The sequence below is a fragment of the Taudactylus pleione genome, unplaced genomic scaffold, assembly GCF_031769625.1.
Source record: "Taudactylus pleione unplaced genomic scaffold, aTauple2 ptg000214l, whole genome shotgun sequence".
NCBI classification, from domain to species: domain Eukaryota; kingdom Metazoa; phylum Chordata; class Amphibia; order Anura; family Myobatrachidae; genus Taudactylus; species Taudactylus pleione.
In genome coordinates this window covers 13,645,955-13,665,217 of record NW_028284616.1, presented here as the reverse complement: position 1 = coordinate 13,665,217, position 19,263 = coordinate 13,645,955, and the positions used below count along the sequence as shown (strand labels likewise).

The 19,263-nt window shown below is 44.2% G+C and overlaps 1 protein-coding gene across 3 annotated transcripts in view; it reads right to left on the bottom strand.

Moving 5' to 3' along the window:
* KCNN1 (potassium calcium-activated channel subfamily N member 1) overlaps positions 1–19,263 on the bottom strand; it is a 138,927-nt gene that overhangs the window by 7,553 nt on the left and 112,111 nt on the right. For all 3 annotated transcript variants that reach the window (XM_088478555.1, XM_088478554.1, XM_088478556.1), the window contains 2 exons: positions 17,667–17,794; positions 10,276–10,345 (listed from right to left, as the gene is read on the bottom strand). In XM_088478555.1, coding sequence (XP_088334681.1) covers positions 10,276–10,345; positions 17,667–17,794 — 198 coding nt within the window. The remainder of the gene's footprint in view (positions 1–10,275; positions 10,346–17,666; positions 17,795–19,263) is intronic.

The window sequence follows — 19,263 nt, the reverse complement described above, 5'->3', positions numbered from 1 at the left end:
AACACGTGGCCCATCTAGGAGTGCTACTGCAGTGGCAGACAGGATGGTAGTTTGAAAAACTAGGCCCCAAAGAGTACATAACAAAGAAAAAATAGGTGCAATATGGAATAGTCCTTGGGCCCTCCTACCCACCCTTATGTTGTATATGAAAAAGGACATTCACAGTTTAACAAACCAATCATTTCAGCGACAGGGACTGCCAATTGTGGCTGAAATGATTGGTTTGTTTGGACTAGAGATGAGCAGGTCCGGTTCCCTGAGAACTGGTCCCACCCAAATTTTGGGGATCCGGGGCGATCCGAAGCGCCCCTCGGATCTCTCCTCCTGCCCCGGATCCCTAATCGAGGCAAAACCTCGCGATCCTCTGTGTCGAATCTTGAGGTTTTGCCTCGAGCGGCCATTTTAAAAAATGCCTTTGCCTAAAATGGGCAAAACGCTGATCAGCCAATCAGCGTTATGGTGCCCATCTGCATAGCTCGTGTACAGATGCATGTAGCACGGACCCGGGAGATCCGTGCTACATGCATCTGTGTGATTGCCGCGATAACAAAAAAAAAAAACCTGTGTAAAATGGCGTGCCCCCCCACCCAAAAGAGCAACCAGCCCCGGGCTTTAGTGACCCAGTGCTGGGTGTGCTTAAATACAGGGGACAAACGACGTAGGGGTCCCCCATACTTAAGCACAACCAGCATCGGGCTAGTCAGAACCAGCCCTGGTTGCCAAAATACGAGGAACAAACGACGTAAGGGTCCCTCGTATTCTGTGCAACCAGCACTGGGCTCTGATCTGGTCCTGGTTCTGGAAATACAGGGGAAAAATTAGTAGGGTTCCCCTGTATCTTCCAGAACCAGCACCAAACTTTTTCTAGCGGGGGGTTGATGCCACAGGGGAGCCCTTTCACCACCATTTTTTTCTTACATGTGTTTTTTTTTTTTTTTACCACGGCAGCACTGACCTGTCAGTGCTGTGTCAATGACACAGATGCAAGTAGCACGGATCTCCTGGTCTGTACGTGCATCTGTGTCAATCACACAGATGCATGTAGCATGGATCTCCCGGGTCCGTACTACATGCAAATGGGCGCCATAACGCTGATTGGCTGAGAGCCATGACAGACGGCTCTGTCAGCCAATCAGAGCTTTGCCCATTGAAGGTAAAGGCATTTTTAAAAATGGCTGCTCGAGGCAAAATCTCGAGATCCGACACAGAGGATCGCGAGGTTTTGCCTCGATTAGGGGTAGGAGGAGATATCCGAGGAGCGCCTCGGATCGCCCCGAATCCCCGAAGTTCGGATGGGTCCGGTACTCGGGGAACCGGACCAGCTCATCTCTAGTTTAAACCAATTCGTGGGTGGTTCCCATTCCAAATGTACTTCCTAAAAGTGTAGTTAACTAGCTACACAGAGAAGGAAGGGGAGAACCTGAGTGGGGTACAATAGGTTAGGAAACTATATAATTTTTATAAGGCTTGCTATGCCTAAATAGGATAATAGTACGTTTTTTCAACCCTCCAGCTCCACCAAAATAGACCGAATTACAGAGGACATGGTTATGATACTGACACTTGTTGGTCAGTATCCTAACCCTTTCTCTCTCCCTACCTCTAACCCTCCCTCACCGGTGCCTAAACCTAACCTCCCCTCCTATTGCCTAAACCTAACCTCCCTCTCCCCGCATCCTAAACCTAACCCTCCCCCCTTTGTGCCTAACCCTAACACACCCCCCTAGTGCCTAAGCCTAACCTTCCCCCCGTTACTTACCGTCGGGACCTAGCGCTGGGATTCTGACAGGTGTCGGGATTCCGGCACGGCCAGGTGTCAGTATTCACGGCCTGGCTGTCAAGTTCTGACGACCAAGCTGTGTAAGTTTCAGCTTACACAGCCTGGCCAAGTCATTCGCTGCACTAGGATCACAGATGCTGACAGACGCCTCCTGCTGCATTAGTCTATGAGTTGGACGGTACTTCTCACCTGCTTCCCTGTGGCTGTGGAATAAGGACCTTTGTCTTCTTTTCAAGTCCACACTATCTATTTTCTTCTCTTCACCTTTTGTGTTGCTCTCATTTATCACCCCTAAGGTCTTGTTTCCCAATTTCTTGTGAACTTTGCTGCCTGGTTATTTCCTATTCTTTGACCTGCCTATTTTCAAACCAGGCTATTTAAACATTTCCATTGACAAACCCATTGGGACTAAATTTCTTTCACTTACTTCCACCATTGGACTCTCATATTGGACATCATGCCCCACCCACTGTGATGGACATGCCCTTGACATTGACTTCTCCTGCTTCTCTCCAGTTTCTCCATATTGAATGTTCTAGCTTTTAGCCATAACATCCTTTCCTTCAGCTTTACCTTACTTCATGATCTCCCTGCACACAAATCCACATTCAAACAGCGACAACTAAACTATGTTAACCTGATCCACTTCTCATTTGCAATAAAACAACCACTTTACCCTACAACTTTCCTGTTCTGCCCTGATCAGGCTGTCTTTTTCTCCAACAAAATAATGCAGATAATGCAGTTCCAACCAAAACATATAGTGGTAGATGTATCAAACCTGGTGGAGAAAAGGACAAGTGGAGAAGCTGACCATAGCAACCAGTTAGCTGTGAGATTAATCATGTACAGTCAGGTGCATAAATATTGAGACATTGACAGAATTTTCATATTTTGGCCTCTATTCACCACCACAATGGCTTTGAAATGAAACAAACAAGATGTTGTCACAATCGTGGAATTTGGAGGCTGTGTTCCCGGACTGGGCCTTGGACCTGTATTACTTGGCACAGACGCTCGCTTGAGGAGACTTGGCTTAATAAAGTTTCTCCGCATGAGAGGGTGCTGCGAACTGATAGGAGTTTGAGGAATGAAGAGGTAGCGTGATAACTTGGAAACTACGTGGAGCGGCTGGACAGCCGTGGATAGATGTTGGTAGTTGGGCGGCTACGTGGAGCGGCTGGATAGCCGTGGGTAGACGTTGGTAGCTGGGTGGCTACGTGGAGCGGCTGGATAGCCGTGTGGAGACGTTGGTAGCTGGGTGGCTACGTGGAGCGGCTGGATAGCCGTGGGTAGGCGTTGGTAGCTGAGTGGCTATGTGGAGCGGCTGGATAGCCGTGTGGAGACGTTGGTAGCTGGGTGGCTACGTGGAGCGGCTGGATAGCTGTGTGGAGACGTTGGTAGCTGGGTGGCTACGTGGAGCGGCTGGATAGCCGTGCAGAGACATTGGTAGCTGGGTGGCTACGTGGAGCGGCTGGATAGCCGTGTGGAGACGTTGGTAGCTGGGAGGTGAATACTAGCAGGAAACACCTTTGGAGCGCAGTGGGAAGGCTCACTTAGTAGAACTAAGAAAGTAGTTGCACTGGCAATTTGTGTCAGCGTTGGGGATCCTTTTATAGTAGACGCTGAGAGCTGACAGGCTGAGAAAGAAGGAGAAGATTCCTCATTGGTGGAACGGAGTCACATGGGCAATCCAAGATGGCCGCGCCCAAGGACCGGAGGACAGCGCTTCCCGGATGCAACCAGCAGAGACCAGTGATCAGCAGGAGCCAGCGTGGAAGCAGCACAGCAGCGGGACCCTCCAGAGGACAACAGAGGAGACCGCCCTGAGGGGGGAGTACAGCGCGGGAGCCGGAAGACAGCGCGGGTCAGCACCTGCAAAGGTAAGTGGCGGGGTCTGATTCTGGGGTCTCCAGGGCAGCGTGTGACAGATGTGCTTTAACTGCAGACTTTCAGATTTAATTTGAGGGTAATTACATCCAAATCAGGTGAATGGTGTAGGAATTACAACGGTTTCTATATGTGCCTCCCACTTTTTAAGGGGCCAAAAGTAATGGGACTATCAACTCAAAAGCTATTTCATGGACAGGTGTTGGCTATTCCCTCATTATTTCATTATCAGTTAAGCAGGTAAAAGGTCTGGAGTTGATTCTAGGTGTGACATTTGCATTTGGAATCAGTTGCTGTCTACTCTCAATATGAGATCCAAAGAGCTGTCACTATCAGTGAAGCAAGCCTTCATTAGGCTGAAAAATCAAAACAAACCCATCAGAGAGATAGCAAAAACATTAGGGGTGCCAAATCAACTGTTTGGAACATTCTGAAAAAGAAAGAACGCACCGGAGAGCTCAGCAACACCAAAAGACCCGGAAGACCACGGAAATCAACTGTGGTGGATGACAAGAATTATTTCCCTGGTGAAGAAAAACCCCTTCACAACAGTTGGCCAAATCAAGAACACTCTCCAGGAGGTAGGTGTATATGTCTCAAAGTCAACAATCAAGAGAAGACTTCACAAGAGTGAATATAGAGAGTTCTCCACAAGATGTAAACCATTGGTGAGCCTCAAAAACAGGAAGACCAGATTAGAGTTTGCCAAACAACATCTAAAAAAGCCATTACAGTTCTGGAACAACATCCTATGAACAGATGAGACAAAGATCAACTTCTACCAGAGTGATGGGAAGAGAAGAGTATGGAGAAGGAAAGGAACGGCTCATGATCCAAAACATACCACCTCATCAGTGAAGCATGGTGGGTGTAGTGTCATGGCGTAGGCATGTATGGCTGCCAATGGAACTGGTTCCCTTGTATTTATTGATGATGTGACTGCTGACAAAAGCAGCAGAATGAATTCTGAAGAGTTTCGGGCAATATTATATGATCATATTCAGTCAAATGCTTCAGAACTCATTGGACGGCATTTCACAGTGCAGATGGACAATGACCCGAAGCAGACTGCAAAAGTAACCAGAGAGTTTTTTAAGGCTAAAAAGTGGAATGTTATGCAATGGCCAAGTCAATCCCCTGACCTGAATCCGATTGAGCATGCATTTCACTTGATGAAGACAAAACTGAAGGGAAAATGCCCCAAGAACAAGCAGGAACTGAAGACATTTGCAGTAGAGGCCTGGCAGAGCATCACCAGGCATGAAACCCAGCGTCTGGTGATGTCTATGCGTTCCAGACTTCAGGCTGTAATTGCCTGCAAAGGATTTGCAACAAAGTATTAAAAAGTGAAAGTTAGATTTAGGATTGTTTAGTTTGTCCCATTACTTTTGGCCCCTTAAAAAGTGGGAGGCACATATAGAAACCGTTATAATTCCTACACCATTCACCTGATTTGGAAGTAATTACCCTCAATGGAACGCCTCCGTCTGGCAGCCACGCCTCTGGCACGCCCACCAAAGGGGGCGTGCTGTCAATCAACATCGACAGCACACCCCCTTTGGAGCGAGACCCGGAGCGATGGCTACCCCGTCGCTAGCCGGGTCTCGCGCATGCGCAGTAGGGCACCATCGACCCGTTTGCGAGCGTCCTGCGCTCGCGAGCGGGTCTGAATCAGGCCCTTAATGTTTTTGCTATCTCTCTGATGGGTTTGTTTTGATTTTTCAGCCTAATGATGGTTGCTTCACTGATAGTGACAGCTCTTTGGATCTCATATTGAGAGTCGACAGCAACTGATTCCAAATGCAAATGTCACACCTAGAATCAACTCCAGACCTTTTAACTGCTTAATTAATAATGAAATAATGAGGGAATAGCCCACCCCTGTCCATGAAATAGCTTTTGAGTTGATAGTCCCATTACTTTTGGCCCCTTAAAAAGTGGGAGGCACTTATAGAAACCGTTGTAATTCCTACACCGTTCACCTGATTTGGATGTAATTACCCTCAAATTAAATCTGAAAGTCTGCAGTTAAAGCACATCCTGTTTGTTTCATTTCAAAGCCATTGTGGTGGTAAATAGAGGTCAAAATATGAAAATTCTGTCAATGTCCCAATATTTCTGCACCTGACTGTGTATATATATATATATATATATATATATATATATATACACAGGGCCGGTTCTACCCATACGCATGGTATGCAGGTGAGTATGGCGCCACATAGTGGAGGTTTGCGACCATGCGGGCCGCGGGCAGACTGTGGGGTCTATTTACTAAGCAGTGTTAGGAGACAGAGTGAAAAGTGATAAGGTGCCAGCCAATCAGCTCCCAACTGTCATTTTTCAAACACAGCCTGTGACATGACAGTTGGGAGCTGATTGGCTGGTACTTTATCACTTTTCACTGTCTCCTAACACTGCTTAGTAAATAGACCCCTGTGTCTCTGTGACACAGCTGCACCGCGCGTGTAGCGCTGACCGTGCTACACAGTGACAAACACACAGCCGTCGGCGCCGGCAGCTGTGTGTTTGTTTTAATTAGCAGCCAATGAGAGTCTGTCAGACTCTCATTAGCTGCTGCGCCCACTGCCAGTACCAAGCTGCAGCTCACTCATGAGCTCCATCTTCCGGCTCCCGCAGTTGGTAATGGGAGAGACATCATGACGTCTCTCCCATAATGCAGAGCGGTCCGGCCTGGGCGGACAGACTGAGGAGCGGATAGCGGCGGCGGGAGCAGGACCCGTAGCGGGGATTCAGGTAAGTGTTTTTATTTTTATTACATGTGTGTCTACTCGGGGGGAGGGGGGACTACTACTAGGGGCACTACAAGGTGGTGGCTACTACTGGGGACACTGCATAGGGAGGGGGAACCTCCACTGGGGGCACAACAAGGGGGGGACTACTACAAGGGGGGACTACTACTAGGGGCACAAGGTGGTGGCTACTACTGGGGGCACGGCAAGGGGGGGGAACCTCACTGGGGGCACAACAAGAGGGGGGGACTACCACTGGGGGCACTGCATTGGGGGACCACTACAGGGAGCACTATATAAAGGGCAATACTGGGGGTACTGCATACGGGGGGAACTACAACTGGGGCCACTGTTTAAAGGGCACTGCATAAGGGGTACCACTATTGGGGGCACTGCATGGGGGGGACTACTACTGGGGGACTGCATAGAGGGTACCACTACTGAGGACACTGCATAGGGGGGAGTACTACTGGGGGCACTATATAAGGGGCTTACTACTGGGGGCACAAGGGGCACTGCACAGGGGGGACCACTACTGGGGGCACTGCATAGGGGGACTACTACTGGGGGCACTATATAAGGGGCTTACTACTGGGGGCACTATATAAGAGGCACTGCATAGGGGGTACCACTACTGGGGGCACTGCATAGGGGGACTACTACTGGGGGCACTATATAAGGGGCTTACTACTGGGGGCACAAGGGGCACTGCACAGGAGGGACCACTACTGGGGGCACTGCATAGGGGGGCATCACAAAATATACTCACTTACCAAAAACTTTAGGCTTGGGCCGGCCCTGTATATACAGTATATATACATATATATATATATATATATATATATATATATACGTATACACAAACCTAAAAAAATTGTTTTGATGCAATCTGGCTGGTACTGTAGATAGTGGATCATGTGAAGGTTATGATATCATGAGATGATATTCTAATAGGTTGTAGCTACTGTATGTTACAAAATACTCCCTTTGAGAATTATTTATATTTCAACATGTGTTTTTTAAAATGAGATCTTAACCTCACTGTGTATACCATGGACCCTCATTTACAATGCGCACTAATTGTGCTTGAGCTTGACAAACCTCTTTGTATAATCTAGAAATTCCCCAAGGCTACTGAGAGAATGAAGAATAGAAAGAGGCCAAAAGTCTAAGCAGCACAATAAATTAATGCTTCTATTCTGTTCAGTTTACCCTAATATATACCTTAAATTAATCATTAGAATAAGGGGACATTGGGATAGTATTTATTATATGTTGCATTTTCTGAATACTTAAAGACTTATTTGACATGGGAAAAATGTAATCTAATAATAGGCCTGATTCAGAGGCGGCCACAAAGCCCATGTTTGCAGATTTCAGCTAATTGTTTTTTGCACTGCACGTGTCAGAGTCGTTGGAGATCGCGTATGGATTGGATACAGAGTGATTGACAGTCAGTGAGCATTTGTGGGAAGTTATGGGGGTGTGTGTTTGAGTTGGCGGTGAGTTAAATGCAGGCACGTCGCCACTGTTTTGGGGCCTGTCTTGGCCAGTGTCTGCATCTGTGTACGTAGTTGCAATGGCTCTGGCACTAATTTTTTATGTAATATGGCAAATCAGCAGTATTGTGCCATGTAAAACCTTATACTGGCTAATACATTTTGTTATGGGACATTAAGATGCTCATTTAGAAGTGGATGTGTCTGCTCTCTAAACTTACATAGTAAAAGATGCAAGCAAAAAACAAAGGTTAGGTTGGATACATATCAAGATACTTCCAGCTCAAATACAGTACAACAGGTGTGTACACTATCACCTCCCCATAGCATGTTGCTAGACAGTGTTAGTAGTAAATACTAAGGTGCATTGGGCATATTTGTGCAGAAAGTAATAATGTAATGGTTTCACAGCATACTTGCCTACTTTTTAAAAACACTTTCAGGGAGATTGCAGATGGGAGTAGAATGCGCCGCGAGCAGCGCGGCGTGCCGTTGAGGGAGCGTGGCCCGCTCCGCCCACAGGGCGTGTCTAGCTCCACCTAGATGCCCTACACACACACATTCACATTACTAGATGCCCTACACATACACACATTCACATTACTAGATGACCTACACATACACACATTCACATTACTAGATGCCCTACACATACACACATTCACATTACTAGATGCCCTACACATACACACATTCACATTACTAGATATCTGATGTCAAACTTTCATAAGCCACAGAACACATCTCTGGTAGAAATAAACTAATTAGGAAGCGGCCAGAGAGATCCGACCGATAACACAGAGACAAGCTTTCCTTTATCAGCTCCACCAGCTGGGAGTTGTAGTGTAGCAGCATATAATGATTTATGTCCTTATAAACTAAAGTAATGTAACAACACATCTAACCTACAAGCAGGGACTATTCTGAAGGTGTCAATACACACTATAACAACCTGAATGTCTGGCACTGCTGTTACATGTAAAAAAAAAAATAATAATATATATATATATATATATATATATACACACACACACACACACATATCCCACTATGCAGTCAGCATCTGTACATGTCCTGCACGGTGGAGGTAGATAATAAATCCCATGCTGGGAGTGTGGTGAGAGAGGGAGAGGGTCCTACCTTACAATGTGAGGAGTGGTTGGAGGTTCAGGTCAGTAGTTGCTGGGAGGATTGGGATGCTGGCTGTGAGCAGGCTGCCTCACTCTCCCTCCTATTTACTGTAAACTCCATTATATATATATATATATATAATCTTGTCACAGGCATTAACTGCACTCTAAACGGGCACTCACTAACAGCCATCCATGATTAAATGGAAGGCTGTCAGTGAGTGCCCTTTCGGAGTGCAGTTAATGCCTGTGACACTCAGCACAGCTAGCCACTATTCACTTCTATTTAACAACACTTGTACTTACGTTGAGCCAGGCCACCGTGGGAGGAGAAAAGGCCACCGCTGCTGCTGAACTGTGTACACGTGACCTACGCCTCTGACCAGAGCTCCGCAGCGCCGCTGTTTACAGATCCCGACGATCTCACTGCTGTCTAGCCGGCCACCGCTACCTACAACCCCGCGGTGGCCGGCCAGTCATGAGGTTCTGTGCAGGCCCCGCCCCCGGCATTCCAGGACTCGCACATGCGCGGTCCTTAGATAAAAAAAAATAATAAAAAATACGGGAGTTGATGTTCACTTTGCGGGGGGGGGGCTTTAGGCTTCACTAAAAATCGGGAGCTTCCCGCTAAAATCGGGAGTGTAGGCAGGTATGTTTCACAGACACAACAGAAATGCCAGTTAAGTAACCTGAATGGATGGGTAATGGTATGGCTTCATATAATACCTTCGCAACATTAATGATTTTTGTATTGTCAGCTGGAGGAGTCAGTACACAATCAGGAAACAGAAAAGGCTAAATAATGCTATGTATCATTACACCAGCCATTCAGTATACCTGCAAGAAAACACGTTTACCTGTCCTCGTGTTGCCTCTCCAGTAGTAATGGGGGCAGGTTAACAATACACAAAAATCTGTATATAGATGTATGCATATGTATTTTGTGGGCACATGCATATAATAAGCAGAAAAATTACGTATGCAGTGCTATGTGCACCTACAATCTCCCTCATACAGAACGTGCCGTCCTTCCCCTTGCTGTAATCTACTGGCAGTATTCAGCCACTGACATCAGTCCCTTGATTTTTCTTGCTTAATGATGGATCTGATCCTCTGGGGTAGGGATTATGTCTCTTCACTGTCCTAATCCAGCCTGAAAGCTTTAGTATAGTCCATGAGCAATTTCAGCCCCACCTACTGAGAATCACATAAGCAAAGCTCACCTTTGCTAAATCCACCAGAGTGTTGGCCTGATCATTGAGCTTCCTCTGCTCCATTTTCACACTGCGTAACCTGCAAGTGACAGAACAGTTAGGTTCATATGGCAGAACTACCTCCCAAACAGCCAGTCACATGACACATGCAAAGCAACTGACATCTTTCCTTCCCCCCACAAAAAAATTGAAGCTGAATATATAACATTACCCCTTCCGGCACTAAAACTTCTCCAACAAGTGGGACTGTTCAGTGCAGTCAGGGTTAATAATCTTTATGTGTTAGTTCATGCAAAGTTACTTGAAAATGAGCGAGCAAAAGTTAAAATCTGCATAGCATAGCTCAGGACCTTTTTATGTAAAAGAGGCCTATACACTGTAGTGATGGGATAGAGATCGGAAGTACGTTAAGCATCTTTGCATGCGTCAGTATGAATTATCCTTTTTATCATCACTGCCTCTGACAGAAAGCCGAAGTTTGTGTGAAACTGGAGCAGCCACTGCAACCCTTTCTGAGGAGAATATATGCTGCTTACTGTGATGATGAAGAGTCATTCTAGACCATGATGCCTGACAGATATCACTATCTAAAGCTTCAGAACTCCATTTATAAATTAAATCTGAACTGGGTATAATATACTAACTAAGTCCAGATGTACAGTAATCAATATTAACCAATCAGCAATTAGCTTTCATTGATCATGTGTCTAGACACGCTGTGATAGAGCTAATGTTATCAGCAAATTGACCAGATATCGTCGTGTGTGTGTGACTCCAACATTATCATGATGCCTGAGAATTATAGCCCCGAAGTGTATACGTTTATTATTCTTAAACATGCTCATACATCCAGGCAGCTGAGACCTGTGTCAGCAGTCTTCTGCCATCATACTAACAGCCCCCCAAGTGTTCTGGCCGCTTGGCCTTTACAATGAAGGATCTCTCCTGTCCTATTTGGAAAAATTAGAAAAGGATTCTGCTGCTCAGCATCAGGAAAAAAAGAACAGTACAGTTTATATGTTAAGTTTTAGATACAAAAAGCAAATGTTTGATCGGTTGCTATGGGTTATTGCACTTTGATGGCAATCCTCACTGTCTTCACCAATATTGACTAGGTTTGCTCAGATCATATTAATAGTTACATCTTGTCCAGTATTCTAGCGGAGTGACCATGAAATTGCCAGGAAGAGATCGGACACTCATGCCTTGCTATATAATGAGGACCTGCAGTGCTGCACTGACAGAACACAAACTAATGTATATAAGAGGAGGGTGCTTATTGATAAAAGCAATATCTTATTGGATACTATGATTCAATATACATTTTACAACTAAGTGCAATGTCAGTAAATGAGTCATGATGTGTTGTATTTCACTTTAATGCATGTTTATGCAGAAATATAACTTGGAGGGAGAAGACCAGACAGTAGTAGTTTTGTATGTAACGCTGGACCACCACCCAGGAAAAGATTTTTCTAAAGTGCATAAACCAGTAGCCCCTGGTGCCCCCCAGGCAACTTTTTTCCCTGAGCTCCTCCGTTTTGTAGCTCAAGATGGAAATTGGAGGGTAGGCGGAGAGTAGGAGGACCAATCAGAAGCTGTTATCAAAAGACTGTGGTTGGTGATTGGGCCTCTTGCTCTCCTTCTAGATTCACTGGTAGTGGACAAAATTGGGTTGCCGGGTCTTTATTACAGAAATTGCAGAGCCCCAGGAAAAGCAGCCCATTGGGCTTCAGTTAGGGAAAGAGGCACCTTAGTAAAAATCTTTTACAAAGGTGGTAGTATACTTGCTGACTTTTCAATGGTCCCCCGGGATCCAGGTGGCTAGTCTATTCACCCAAGAATGCAGGAGAGCTTCCTGCAATTCGTGAGTCTCTGGGACTTTCCAATATGGAAATGTGGGTTGTACAGCACCTTTATTGTATATACTGTATGCTAACTTCATCATCTGGACACAGATGGGTTTATAGGTTATTATATGTGACAATCTAGGGCAATATCTGATTCAGTTCTCTCAGGCAGCATGGTTATTATAAAACTCAGCCTCTTCATAGAAAGCAGTACAGCTCACAGCTCAGAGAAAGGAAAATAAAAAGAAAAGCCAGGTTTTCTCATTCATCAGTGAATGAAAAACCACAACAGGATCTTAGAGATGAAGACCACGACTTTGCAGTTGTTTCAATTCCCATGCAGGCAAGCACCAATACATCTGGAGAAGTTACTTGTTGGAGACGTGGGGTATGGAGAGAGAAACTTACTTCTGAGCTCTGGTAGGGGATGATTTAGCAAAACAAAGACAAAACATAACATAATTTTTGTTGTTGTTAACAAACAGGACACTAAACACAGAATGTAACACAACTAGTTTACAGGACAAAGGTGTACACAATAGAAAACAATCCAAAAGGGCATATAAACTTGGGAAATTGCCTGGAAAATGACAAATATTTCTTAGAATAATCAGTGCTAAAAATATAAATCTGCTAATGTACAGCTGTAATTAAGTTATATCCAAGGATGACGTTAACCTTTAGTCATAAGAGCAGCGGTGGCCAACCTGTGGCTCTTCCGTTGTTCAGATGCGGCTTCCCTGACTGACACTGACTACGTGCGCAGCTATTCAGAGGAGGCACGTCCTTTATTGCAGCTATATGCTCTGCACTGGAGGCATGTATGGGCGATGTGGTGATGTCACGCCGCAAATAGGAGGCAGAGCTCAACTTGTGACTGAACCTGCAGCCACGAGGAGCAACCCGGTAGCAGACGCCGGAGCCTAGCTACGTGATACAGGCAGCTGCAGCAGGAAAAGAGCTGTGTTTTTATTTTATTTGTTTTTACATTTTATTTGTGACATGTGGTGCTGGAGTGGCCCATGGAGTGGGAGGGAGTGTAGGGGAAGGTGGCTGGACTGGAGTGGCCCAGGGAGAGGGGGGGAGGGTGGCTGGAGTGACACATGTGGAGCTGCTGTTGTGATACATGAGGGTCTGCTGGAGTGACAAATGAGGGGCTGAAAGACACATGAGAGGCGGCTAAAGTGACACATGAGTGGGACTGGAGTGACACATGGAGGGGCTGGAGTGACACCAGGGGGGGTTGGATTGTAGTATGTAAATCTGATTATTTTTTTTCAATGTATTTTTCAATGTAATGTGGATGTGGCTTTTTCAGTATATTTTATGTGGATGTGGCTTGTTTCAGTGTATTTTAGGTGGATCTGTTTTTTTTATTGTTCTGGCTTTTTCTTTCCAGGAATGATGATGTTTGTCCATGCAAGATGACGTTTAGCCTCTTTCTGAGTTCCGTTTTTTTGGAGGGAAAAATCCGAACCCGGCGTGCAAACTCGAACCTATCCGAGCCTGCACATCCCTAATATATATATATATATATATATGTGTGTGTGTGTGTGTGTTGTGTGTCCTTAGCATGGACGTCAGAAGACTGTGGGGGTCTATTTATTGAGTCCATTCCAAACATAAGATTTATAAGATTTACTATCCATGCTTGTTGCAGCAATAGAGAATTTTCTTTTTGTCTACCTAGCAAGAAAAGGTCAACAGGGCAGCTAAGTGATTCTCGGCTCCCCAGCGACACTGGCTGGCAGTAAAAAGAGTAGTTCTACCCAGGGAGTGCATGCATGAGCCTGCTTGTCAGCTGCCGCATACTCAAAGGAACTGGAAGCCCAGACTCTGGATTTCTTCAGTCCCAGATTGATCGTTTGGTGGAAAATAATAAAAGCAAAAGAAAAAAAATGAAAATAGGAAAAAATGCTTTACTGTAATAATAAAGTATTTTTAATCGTCTGAGCAACTCGGCTAACGTCATCCTGTTTTGAAAGACAGCTGCGTAACTTGTACCGCAGCTCTCCATGATAAATAGGCTTCATCATGCATGGGGAAGCATTGCAGAATTTCTCCAGTGAAGGCTTGAAGCAGTTGGCAATAACTTTCACCAGCAGATGGCCTTTGATAAATAGGCAAAAGCACAATTTCCTGCAAAAAAACATACCATTTTGAGCCTTTGATACATCGACCTCTTGTTGACAAGAACCATTATGTAGCAATGCCATTTTTATACTGCAATACCACATTTATTTCACAGAACACTCTAATATACAGACAGGGGATTACTATGTTGTTTTTGTATATACTGAAATATTTCAAAATATATCTGTTTTTAGGAATTTTAATAAAAAGTTTTACACATATGCATTTAAGCAAATTCAAGTGAGATAAAAAAGTTTATGAAACCAGTATAGCTGATGCTTTATGCAGTAATATGGTTAGTTCCATGCCTGCGTCCTATTGTAATGATCTTTCAGCTATAACCTGTGATAGTGATTTGATAGGCCAACCTGTCTTCTCTGTGTAATCTGGCACCTGTTTGGTTACATATCTCTGCATTGCTGCTGTATTTTAGTGTTTCCATGGTAGCCATTTCAAGCATTAGCTAAACAAATCTCAGGCAAACCAGATGTGTGCAAGCTTCAGTTCATTGTGTCCATATGTATTTGTCTCCATATATTTGTTCATACAGAGGAATTTATTAAAGGGGCAGATAATGTGCAAATGTGTTACAAAAATGGTTGTAAATCAGCAACAACTGTAAAAAGCTCAGTAAATTTGGAATTCATTTTACACATTTTTAATTTGTGTTACACTAAGGCGTAAAGGCCTATTATATTGATTTTCATGCCAGTGATGTCTGATGTGTGCCCACTTTTGTACTGTTTATGTCTAGAAACATGTCATTTTCATGCATTAAACAAAAGATTCGATTCAATCCAATCCAATCATTGTTTTGCTAGTGCCATCCTCTATCTTCACATAGCATAACCAATTGTTGCATATAAAAGCAGGTAACTTTGCACCTGGACAAACCATGTTGCAATACTAAGGGTGCAATACATGTATTACTTTTGAATGCAGGGTAAATACTGGCTGCTTTTACATGTATACCACAAATGCTGGCCGGCTTTATTTTTACACTGCAATTTAGGTTTCAGGGCCCGATTCAGACCCGCTCGCTAGGATGTGTCCGCACGCAGCCTGACGATGTTTGCAATGTGCGCGTGCGTACGCATCGAGGTGCGTGTGCGCAAACCAGTCCATTCGATTGCGAAGCGATCTCCCCTTAGGCATAGACGCCTCGCTAGGTTGAGTGACAGGAAGAGCCGTTTGTGGGTGTTGACAGGGGTTGGTCGATGGAAACGGGGGAGTGGTGGTGCAAACGCAGGCGTGTCCAAGCGTCTTAACGCCGTTTTAGAGGCGTGTATAATTAAGACGTAGCGTCATAGTACACGTCACATGGTTAATTTACACTCTGAAGCACTCGCAGTGCTTGCGGTAGTGTATGGTCAGACACAAGTGCTGCATACGCTTCTGTTGGTACTTGATGTTACCGATTGTTGCATACACATCCTGGAGATGACGTGCATAAGTGGGCGTCTTAAGACAGGCTAGTAGGCGCCAAAATACACACCGCGATCACACGCCAAGACATAGTGGGCATGCTAATGCCTTGCTGTGCGATCGCGGGATTTGCATACTTTGGCTGCATGCGAATGCATCTAGCGAGCGGGTCTGAATCGGGCCCTCAGTTTGGACACAGCCCTCCCAAATCTAACTCTCTCTGCTCACTTTATATCTTCCCCGCCTGCAGTGCAGCATGGTTTTACCGAGGTGCAAAGTTACTTTCTCTTTTTTGCTTTACTTCAAACTCATACTCGGCCCCATTGTGTCTGAAAAGCAATAAAACATCTATCGATTATATGAACGTACTCATACGAATGTCCATTGAGTTGATAACTTTTTTGTGAGTGCTTATATGTGTCAATAAATCAAATAAATTAGTATGATATTTGAACCAAGGACTGCCCTAATTTTTTTTCCTTTTAAATACTCTTGATATTATTGTGTATCTTTATAAAGATACACAATAATATCAAGAGTATTTAAAAGGGAAAAAAATTAGAGAAGTCCTTGGTTCCAATATCATACTAATTTATTACCAAGGTAGGTAAGTATAAAACAAGTCCACATAGCACCCCTAAATGCTCCATATTTATAATAGGTGGGTGCAGGAAAACTTTCACTCTCACGAGCATGGAGTATAAGGATGCATGACGAAGCATCATTGGGCATTTAGCTTACCGCTATGAAACTTAAGAGATACAAATTCGGCAAGATGTTAATAACTTTCCTACCACAGGTGGAATTTTCCTGCTTGGAGAACATTTTCATTACTATGGTTCAAGAAATGTGGTGCACAAGAGATAATATGTGGTGTTATTTTGTATATCATTTCTGACAAAGAAACAACAAAAGATTATATAAAGCTTCTATAGTTTGTGCAAGTTAGTGCTCACACAGATTAACTTGTTTCATATGTCTTTAGTACAATATTGGGGGGACTCTACAACTGAAAACAAGACCTCATTGTGAAATGGCTGTCATGTGTAACAGAAGGTCTGTATTTGTTATACAAAATATGAAATGAATATTATAATACATACATTCTTTTTTCATTTTACAATTATTCATCTGCACCAAACAAGACTGCAGTAAGGTTTGCATTATTAACATCATGGAATAATTACCTTTCCACAGTGAAACACTGTTACAATACTGTTAATTCTAACATGTTTCCTTTTTTGTCTTGGATAAATATGGTCCATATGCATACTGGCATAGGAAGATCAATGAAGCTAAATATACAATGCCAAGATAATATGGAAATAAGCTGAGCTATAATGACTAGTTATGGCGCATATGTGAAAGTATCCTCTACTTAGCACACAGTCACCAAGTCCTTACACAGTGCAAAAGTCCTTATTTTTAATGTCAGCTTGGATGTGGCATTACAGTGGGGTGTGGTCCACACATGCTTACAAGCTGTATAGAACTAATATAATAATACATTACTGAATTTGAAACAAGCCATTTCTATTAAGAATTCAAATAACAATTCACTGGGGGAGGTCCAAATAAAAGATCGTCAGCACTTTCCACTGACTTTTCTCATTTCTATACCCCCTATACAGGGAGAGTACAAGAACTGCTTAGACAAATGGGACATTCCTACAATGGGGACTGGGGTTGAAATCTAAGTGCCATAGCATGAGCATCAGAGCTTAATAGGGATGCACCTTGCACCTCTTAGTAAAAAAAAAATGACCCCCTCAGAGCGATCCTGGACTGAGAACTGATGTTGCGCATTTAAATACACTACTGCTAGTTACTACTGCTATTACCCATATGTTAACAAATTGGATTTTGCAATACCTCTCCTTTCTCTCTTGCTGCTCTATTCATCCATCCATTTGTCTATCTCTGTTACCCTGAGTCCCCTTGTTTGCCCTTGGTTGTCTTTGACAGCTTTCTTTCCCTTCCCTTCTCACTTACAGGTGAATTGCTTGCAGGAACTTGCGTTGATGTTTGCGCACTTTAGCATGGTCAATTTTCCTCACGAGTTTTGTGTGTTTATAAATGAGCCACGTTTCCCTGAGCACATTGGCAGCTGCATTTTTCACCTGAAATAATAACAAAATAAGAAAGCAAGATGTCAGAAAGATCTAATGACTGGCAGACAACAAGACAGAAAGAAAGAGTGATGGAGTGGGAGAGAATAGGAGCAGAGGAAAGATGGAAAGGAAGACTACAGTGAGGAGGTGTTTAGCATGAGAGGCTCCAAGTGGGACGGTAGAAGATAGTGAAGAAGTGATTACAAAGTTATATACACAAAACTACCCACCTCCCTTCCATCTTTCTCAATGCATGATAAAATACCATATGTTCAAGAGCAACCCTACACTTTTCCTATGCTTACGTGGCTGTGGAACTATTTCTATACAATAATTTATGCTGTCACCACTAGATTTGTTATCATTTGTATATTGCATAAACGGTGCACAAATGGTACCTTACAGCATGGCAAACACTGAAAGCACATTGCGGATAGGGAATGTGTATCTAGTCAGTTACAATAACCTGGGCAATAAATAAGGCTGCCATAGTACATACAACACGGTGTATGTGCAAGTCTGATGTATGAATAATATAAAACACCAGCATTAGTTACATGACTAGCTCAGAGGAGGACTTGAGATGGATTTCCATGCAGTGTGCACTTTCTGCAAATGTGTGATTGGGAAAGTATGAAATGGTAAAACTCAGTAACCTGACCTCTTCCTTAATTTCTCTATGTTGCTGTGATAAAGGGCCAGATTCAGAGTCACAAGCATGTTTTGCTGCAGCTGTCTTATGCTAATGTCGCAGAAGATATTATTAATACTGAGATGCACACTTTGCAGTGTCTTGCAACAGTGCATTTCTGTCTCGATTCGTCATCAGACGCAGAGGACCCGGTGCGCACTAAATATCTCCCTCGCACTGCTAAAAGGGGGTGTTGCCTAACATAAAGGGGTGTGGAGAATGTCACACTGCAGCACCCTGCTCCTGTCACTGAGGAAGAACCGGCATTTTGGTGTCATCCTCTCCGAGGGTGACACCTGGAGCGGCCTGCACCCCCATAGCAATGCCACTGATCAAACACACTATCGGACGCACCATCGAAACTTGCACCAGCCCTATGGCAGGTGCAGTTTCTCCGTCTGAATATGCCTTCTGAGTGAGCGGCTATGCGCCTTTGGATACAGAGACCCATCTGCGTCTGCCTAGCCACCCGTTATTTCCCAGGAATGCCACTGAAATTCACAAAACCAAATCTGTTCTGTGACCCCAAGCGATAACAATCGCCCCCCCAGAGTGCGCAGAAGAAAAAACTTGGCTGTTTGCATTAATATCGCACAACTCTGAATCAGGCCCAACATGAGCTGTACATCTTCCATATTAATGTAACAGTGGTTTAGTGAGTGTTTAGTGGTAATGTGCTTAGTCATTAAATGTTAGATATATAAGGGAATAGCAAGCAGGAGACAAGCAGGGCAGGTTATTCTAGTGACAGGTAGAATACAGAAGCACCTTTGCTCAGGCACAAATA